We start from the raw sequence: 8,056 nt of genomic DNA, 5'->3' as shown, positions 1-8,056 counted from the left end.
GGGCACAAAACCCAACACAAATATAGTATTGTATTAAATAATAGAATACAACACAACACAACACAATTCAATACAATACCATACGATACGGCGTACCAAACGAACCCCTATTAATATTCTTAATATATTCAACCTCAATATATTCACATTACCCATAATTTCCTTAGCAGAAAAAAAAATACACATAATTCCAAAGATTAAAAAAAAAAACGTTGTCCAATAATTAAAGGAGGCAATTATGTTGCTATTCACTTTAGTGAAATGAACCAGATTTTAAAATAAATGAAAAAAGGTCAAGACTTTTCGAGAAAATCTTGAGCATTTTCATAAACTTTTTTGTGTTATTTTTTCTATTATGTTCGTTATACAGATGGAGCGATGGCATATTTCATCTCCAAATCAACCAAATATTGGTAGAACGTTCTCGAGGTGCCTAGTGAAAGATTTTTCTCACTAAGTATACAATATATATATCTATGAAGACACTATACAAAATGATCAATCTTCAATTAACATTTTTCCTTTTAAAGTGGCTGAAGCTCTTGTTCAGCAATAATGGCGCCAACAGGTTCATATGAACCAACCTCTAGTCTTTTGTGTCTCCAAAACAACCACATCCCTAATGTTAATAATCCAAAAGCTAAGGTAACTGTAACTCCAATAGTCGCCGCCAATATATGATGATGCTTCCACCATGATCTGCAATGCTCAAAAAAAAAAAAAAACAAAAACAAATAAGATATAAGTAAATACAGTAAAATATATCAAACTTCAACATATAAGACATTCCCAATCCCTCTCATTTAAGTAAAATCTCATTTGTATTATTTCTTCTTCAATGAAGAACCATTGCAGTATATGAACCAATATTTCTGCAGATAGAGAGACAGAAAGATAGAATATATGAAAGGAGTAAGTCTATGAAGAATGTTTTAAACATGTTGTTTAAATATGTCATAATAAGAAGCTACTCCATATGTCATAATAAGTATAAGATCCATAGATATGGGGAAAAGACAAGGTAAAGAGACAACATACTGTTTCTTTTGAGGCTCAACTTTGAGCTCAACCAGCTGGTAACTTCCAAATTTTTTTGGGAGCTGCATATGATGCTCCTTCAAGCGCAAAATTATACTCTGAAAGACTCCACATTAGACCAAAAAACGAAAATAGAATCCGCATTTCAAGTTTATATACTCACACTATAAAATGATATTACCATTGCAGTCGTATTGGAAACAGGATAAACGGCCCATGTAATAAGTGAAGAATTTCCTTCAACCTTTAAGTTTGTTAAGTGAACCTGAAAATAGAAACTTGGTTTTACAAACAAGGCAACTTGTTTTTATTGAAGAGTGGCCGCACAAAAATTGACAACAAAGAGGACAGATAATAGGTTGAGTGTATATGAATGTAAAGTGCAACAGTAATGACATCTTACAAACTCCAGTCTACTTTATAATAGGATTACCTTCATAGCTAGATACTGTTAATTTCTTTCAAATTCACTACATCATGATTTAATGAACAAATTCAGTTATTCTCATTTAAAATAATTTGACACAATTAAGAGTAAAGTTTTATAATTATGCTTTGATTCTGAAACTTTTACACTTTACGAGAAAAGACCTCAAGTCAAATAATGAATGGAAACATGTCAGCTTAAGACTGGTTTATTTTCTTGCACAACTTGAGTTATCAACCAAACCATAACCTCAGCTATACCTGTGAAACTTTAACTTCCAGTGCATTGGCAATTAACCCTGTAAGCTCTGTAAAATTGAGCTTCACTGATTTGTTCACACCAAGCTTCATATCAAAAGATATATGTCCTATCTGAAATTCAACTATATATGAAACAAAAAAATGTCATCAGCAATTACTTCCTAGGTCAATAGAAAATAAATCTCTAAAAGAAGAAACAAAGAGCTAAAGGATAAAATTTTCAAACTAAAAGCTAGTAAGGATGTAACTTCAAAAGAGGAAAAAAAGTTCATGTGGAGATTATTTATCTATAAGATAATGTGTAAACAGTGAAAATGGAAATTTTGCAGCCAAACAGCAGTAAGCATTAAATACATCTTACAGAATCTGCATTGACTATCTTATTACACCCTAGAAATTAACAGTGGATCATGGTCATAATCACTTATCAGAAAAATATATCCCAGACTAACCCTACCTGAAAAATCATTTTTTGGCAATCCATCAGGAGCTGCGCTTGGAGGAATTTCTGTGATTCCATTCAAGCTGCCAGAATCCGAGGGAGTAACTGGAGGAGGAGAACTGAGATAGTTCAAACTCTTCCAAAGTTCAGAACAATTAGTTTTCCAAAAACCAATCTTATCATTTTCTCGATCATAAGTCACAAGGGTATTGCGGACAAGAATTCCTGTAACAATTCATCAATGAAAGTGTGAAATACCTTCTCTTTCTCTGTAACAGCCAAAACTCTTAGGACAGGCTGCTAGAAAAGTGAAAAAGCCCTTGCTTGCTTTGAGTATACAAGACAAGCAAAAAACCTACAACTTAGTGTTGCCATTCATGAAATAAAAAGGAAAGGAAAGATCACATACCTCCTAAAAGAGTAGTTTGATCGGCATTTTTAAAAATTCCCAAGCAATATGCACCACTAACCTTCGTATGCTTTGATGAGGAAGAGTAAAACAGAAAAACAATAGAATGTAGGAAATACATCAATATGTATAACAAGTAACAATAATTAAACTTAAAGAATGGTGGGAAAATATTCAAAACCATTACAAGTAAAATTTACCGCCGAAATTTCCATAAATTATTTAAGAAGACAGTTTGTAATGGATAGTTACCCGGAACAAGTAGTTTTCTGGAGATAGAGACAACTTTTGCCCATTGCCAAATACCATATCAACTTGTGGAAATTTTTTTGATAGTTGAGTAATATTCCTGTAGCAGAATTGCATTGAATTTTTGAATTGAAAATAAAATTAACAACAAAAAATTGGTAAAACACAAGTAATTCAGGTTTACAAGAACATACCTTCCAGCACCTGAAAAACAAATATCATTATAATTAGGGTCTGGACCATGAATTTGTTTAAGGGAATGTAGTTCCCTCGTAATCTGCACAATTACTGAACAAAATTAACATGTCTTGATTGTTCAATATGATAGTTCAACAATATTATTGTATCAAAAACTAAAATAAGTTCTGTGTCAAAAGAATTAATAATGAACACCTCAATGCTTTATAATAGTTAGTTAACAATTCAAAAGACAGTGATATGGCTTTGTGGCTCCTGCAGTTAAGAACTCGTATCATGCTTTCATCGAATAGATGAGGTTATACAGAGCATTTTATTTAAAATCATTGCCCTCACAAAAAGGTGCCTTTGGATTAAGCTCCAACTATTCAATAATTTAAAGTTGAAACTAGCATCCACAACTTTTAATTTAGGAAAACAGAGACGATAATATAGTTTAAAAAGGGTGTATTCTTGATGATTTCTTTTAAAAAATAACCCGTCAAATCCTAGAATTAGCAGATTATTGTCTGTATGTGCGTATAATTTTAAAATGACTAACACAACACAACATTTCGTAAGTATCATCGTTAGGCCTAATCATCGTAGAGTAACTGGCTCTGATATATGTGAAAATTTCCTTCTCCGAGCATTGATTTGTAATCCCTTTATTTTGGCAAAACTTTTCTGGGATAATACAATTCATTTCTTTTTATATTAATTCAGTTAATGAACTGTGCCTTTTATTTTATTGTTCATTAAGTTCTGGCGTAAATAAAACAAAAAAGAAAAGAGAATAAAACTAAGTGCATTGTCTTACTGCCCCCTTAAATGCATAAAAAGCTTCTTCTGGAAGATAAGCATATGTAGTTCCACTATCCAAGACAGTTCCATGCTTTCTGTCGAAGACCTTTGGGCTTAATTTCAATGGTTTCCCGGCCACATGTATTTCCTTCAAATCAATATTGTAGTATGGACTGCAGTCATCCAAAAACTAAAGTATATGTGTGAGATGCACAATAATACCTAATGATCTACAATTATTGAGGTTGTCTGAAATTGTACCTGCGGTATGGGTCTGAGTGGGTAAATACCATATCAGGGGGAGAAGAGATTCCACCAAGAATCATAGCACCCCCACCTACACCCATCCCACCATAACATAATGAGAACGAGTCACCAATAACACCCTTGTCAACAAGCTGGTCCATCACACTTAGCCGTCCTCTACCCAAACCGATTATTCCATCAGCCCTCTGGCTATATAGATCACCAGTTTCCACATTTTCACACCCAAAAACCGCACGCTGAGGTACAAGTTCACTTTCATTACCAAAAGAAATAATATCCTCACCAAGGACACCACTGCTTGAGCTCATCTCAGCATACCGCCGCTCATAAGTGCATTGAACCCCATCCTTATCGCAATTACAATTCATATTACACTTTACAGGTTCGTACGTGCTAGATGAATTCGGCTGGAACCTAGGATCCTGAATGACAAAGAAATAAGTACAGAAAATACTTAATACCAAAAAAATTAACACAATGTGCATCAATGTGATTGTTCTCACTTCCACAACAATTTTTTTTTATTAAATATAAGTATATATTTTTTCAAACAAAATGTTCTAACTCGATATGGGACAAAGTAGTCAGACTCTTGTACATGCTAATTCATAAAAAGGCAAAATGACGCCTCACCTAAAAGCTATCCTAGTTCCAATGTCAAGAATTAGAATCGTGTAATACAAAATTGACCAGAAAACAAATTAGGCAGACATACTTAAAGAAACAACGAAGACAAAGACAAACCTGATGCTTCCCGCACTGTTCACAATCAGAACAGGGCACGTAAGTCACAGTGCTTCCCGTATCAACAATGAGAGCGAATTCCTGGGGAGGAGTCCCAATCCATAGCCGCGTCGTATAATATCTGCAAAGAGAGATCACAAAAAATATTAGCAAGTTTCAGACAAAATAAAATCCCAATTTTGTCATTATCAAGGCAAAGATCAAAGAAAGAAATCGAAAAAAACCCATTGGATAGAAGGTCGTCGTAGAGCCTCATGTGAGCATTAGGCCTAGGCTGGTCCGATTTATGAAGACGGCGGCCCTCAAACTCTCGGCGTTGAGAGGACGATTTAGGAGGCGATAGATAGAGCGGAAGGACCATGGGGTGACGACGAGAGTCGGAGGAGGCATGGAAGGCCTCGGAGGATGGTGAGGCAAAGGAGTGGTAGAGGAGAGTGAACTGGATTAAGCAGTAGAAGATGGAGATAAAAGAGGGTGGAGCCATGGGAGGGAGATGGATGAGTGAGTCTGGGGCAGAGGAACTGAGCAAGACCAAGGGAGAAAGAATGAAAGTAGACTGTTGTTAATGGTTGAAGGCAGAAGAAGAAAAGTTTGGGTTTAAGAAGAAGTTTCGTGTGGGGTTCTCCTTTTATACGATTTTGGCGCTCACCTCATCTCATCGCATCGCATCGTAGCTCTCTTCTCTCTCTCTCTCTCTCTGTGGAGCAGGAATATTCAGACGACAGACATATCATTTAACACAGCAGAAACTAACTAAACGGACACAACCCCAAACCAAAAACTCTACTTTGGTCAACGGATACTCCAATCTCTCTCTCTCTCTCTCTCTCTCTCTTTTAATGAATAAATAATTTAAATAAAGCGTTCCTTCCTTCAAGATAAATAAATAAATAAAGAATGAAAATAAAAAATAAATAAATCATAATAACAAAAGAGAAAAAAAAAACTATAAATAAATGAAGTAAAATTAGATGCAACTTCCTACTTCTTCGGTACATCTATCACACTCTTTAGTCTTCATCTATTTTGATTTTTGAGCTGTTTATATTGTCATTAAATACATTTCGAAATTTCTTAGATGGGATAGATTTTCTTAATTTACTTAACAAAAGATAGGGAATTTAATTAAGGGTTTTTTTTTAAAAAAAATTTAACTAAAAAAAAGTAACGATATTACAAAAATACTTACAATTGGCCAAATAAATAAATATACAGCCCAAATAAAAAAAATTACACAAATACTATTTACACATATCTTCAACCAAAGATTTATGCTTCCTAGGCAACTATCGCACAACCATCGCGCAACTACGTAGCAACCAAATACAATCAAAACGAAAATTCAACCAGAAAGAGAACCACCATTAATTCCGACGACTTCACCTGAGAAAACGACCAGAATCAATCAAAACAGAGACTGTTTCTAATTCATAAAAAAAAAAAATGCAGAAAAACTACTACGAAATTAAAGGTCAACCGAAAATTTAGTTTAATTTGCATAAAAACTAATGTCCTAACTTTAATTTTTAGATCCATATGGTAGATCTCAAAAAGTTGAACTAGAGTTCCCAAACAATCTAATTAAAGTATAATCCAAAAAAAAAATTACATCAATACTATAGTAAAATGTTTATCCTAATGTACTTTTGTTGTTTTCTATATTTCTAATGGTGAATTTGTTCATATTAAATCAAAAAGAGACATGTAGATAGAGTTACGTACGTGGAAACACTGTTTCTGATTTTTAATGTTTCACAATAGTTGCATTACAGTTACATAAACATTTTGCTAACAGTTATTTCGTCTGATTGAAACCTTCGTCTTATGAAACCTTCGGCCAACCACCCAGCAGCCACCCAGAAACTTTCTTCTGATGCAACCTTCGGCCAACCACCTAGCAACCACCCTGCAACCATCGTCTGATTGAAACCTTCGTTCTGATGCAACCACGCAGCAACTACTCTGCAACTATCGTCTAATTGTGTAAGTGATAGTATAAGTGGTATTTTGGTAATTAAAATCACATAAAAGGTATAAATATTGTCTTTACCTTATGGATGTATTTTTGTAAATAAAATGTCAATTTATATTTGTATGTAATAATTCGTTTAATAGATATATATTTTTTTTGTCAGGAATTTAATAAAAATTTAGTTTCTTAATTTACCTTTTTTAAGAAGTTTCTTAATTTACTTAACATATTTAACATACATTTAAATTTAATTATTGAAATCTCCAACATATTAACTATACGTTATGGAGTTTTATTATATAATGATGATGATCACTCTGTAATTTGTTAAAAATGTTTGATAAATTATGACTTGTTAACAACATCAACATTATTTGTTTATGTTTTACTTGCGATAAGTAATATTATAATTAGGTAGTAAAATTATTAGTATAATAATTACAAAAGGCTAATTAGGATCTTTACCTCCGAACTTTGACATGTATCAAATTATACCTCCCGAACTTTTAAAGTCGTTAAAAATGAGCCCTGAACTATTGAGATTGTTGGATTTAAGGACTTTTATTTAATTTTAGTAAAAAAAGTCTAACATGGATGAAAGTTCAGGGGACATGATTTAGTATATATCAAAGTTTGAGGGGCATGATTTGGTAAATATCAAAGTCTGGAGAGCATGATTTAGTAAATAAACAATCACTGAAATAGTAAAATTGAATGAAATTAAACAAAAGTCTTTAAATCTAACAATCTCAATAGTTCAGGGAGAATTTTTAACGGCCAGAAAAGTTCAGGGGGCATGATTTGGTACATGTTAAAGTTTATAAGATAAAAATCTTAATTAGCCTTTCAAAATTGATGCAAAATTTTAAAATTTACTAACAACGTTGGTTTATAGGGTTGATTGATGCAAATGTAGCTTTTTGTAGTAGTGAATACTTAGGTTATGTTCGGAAGTTGGAATTTGGTGATGAATGAAAAAAGTAGGGAAAATGTAAGAAAAAATTGTAGAGAACAAAAATTGAAATGACATTTTTCATGTTTGATATGACATTTTTTGTTGAATTGAATATTTTTCTATACAATTTTTCTTTTCATACCAAATATTATAATTTATTATTATTTTTTTTACTTTCTACTTTTTTCCTCAACATTTTCCCTATTTTTTTCTTTTCTTACCAAAATTTAACTTTTAAACATAACCTTAATATTTTTTTTTTTTTTGAGAAACCTGAACCTTTATTAAAACAAACAAAACAAATACAAGGAA

The 8,056-nt window shown here is 32.6% G+C and overlaps 1 protein-coding gene across 2 annotated transcripts; it reads right to left on the bottom strand.

Moving 5' to 3' along the window:
* Positions 1 to 271: 271 nt before the first annotated feature.
* Positions 272 to 5,670, bottom strand: LOC115714452 (aspartic proteinase CDR1). Of its 2 annotated transcripts, none has more exons than XM_030643181.2 (12): positions 5,042 to 5,670; positions 4,818 to 4,938; positions 4,068 to 4,495; positions 3,823 to 3,979; positions 3,020 to 3,102; positions 2,829 to 2,925; positions 2,577 to 2,646; positions 2,183 to 2,392; positions 1,726 to 1,847; positions 1,220 to 1,303; positions 1,039 to 1,136; positions 272 to 707 (listed from the first exon to the last, which is right to left on the bottom strand). In XM_030643181.2, the coding sequence occupies exons 1-12, from the start codon at positions 5,299 to 5,301 to the stop codon at positions 641 to 643; spliced, it is 1,797 nt and encodes a 598-aa protein (XP_030499041.1). In that variant the 5' UTR covers positions 5,302 to 5,670; the 3' UTR covers positions 272 to 640. The 2 variants fall into 2 exon arrangements, with proteins under 2 accessions (XP_030499041.1, XP_030499032.1); XM_030643172.2 differs by having other exon boundaries at positions 272 to 699.
* Positions 5,671 to 8,056: the final 2,386 nt, after the last annotated feature.

This window comes from Cannabis sativa, chromosome X, assembly GCF_029168945.1.
Source record: "Cannabis sativa cultivar Pink pepper isolate KNU-18-1 chromosome X, ASM2916894v1, whole genome shotgun sequence".
NCBI classification, from domain to species: Eukaryota; Viridiplantae; Streptophyta; class Magnoliopsida; order Rosales; family Cannabaceae; genus Cannabis; species Cannabis sativa.
Note: the sequence above shows the minus strand (reverse complement) of the source record. Positions and strands in the feature narration are given on the sequence as shown.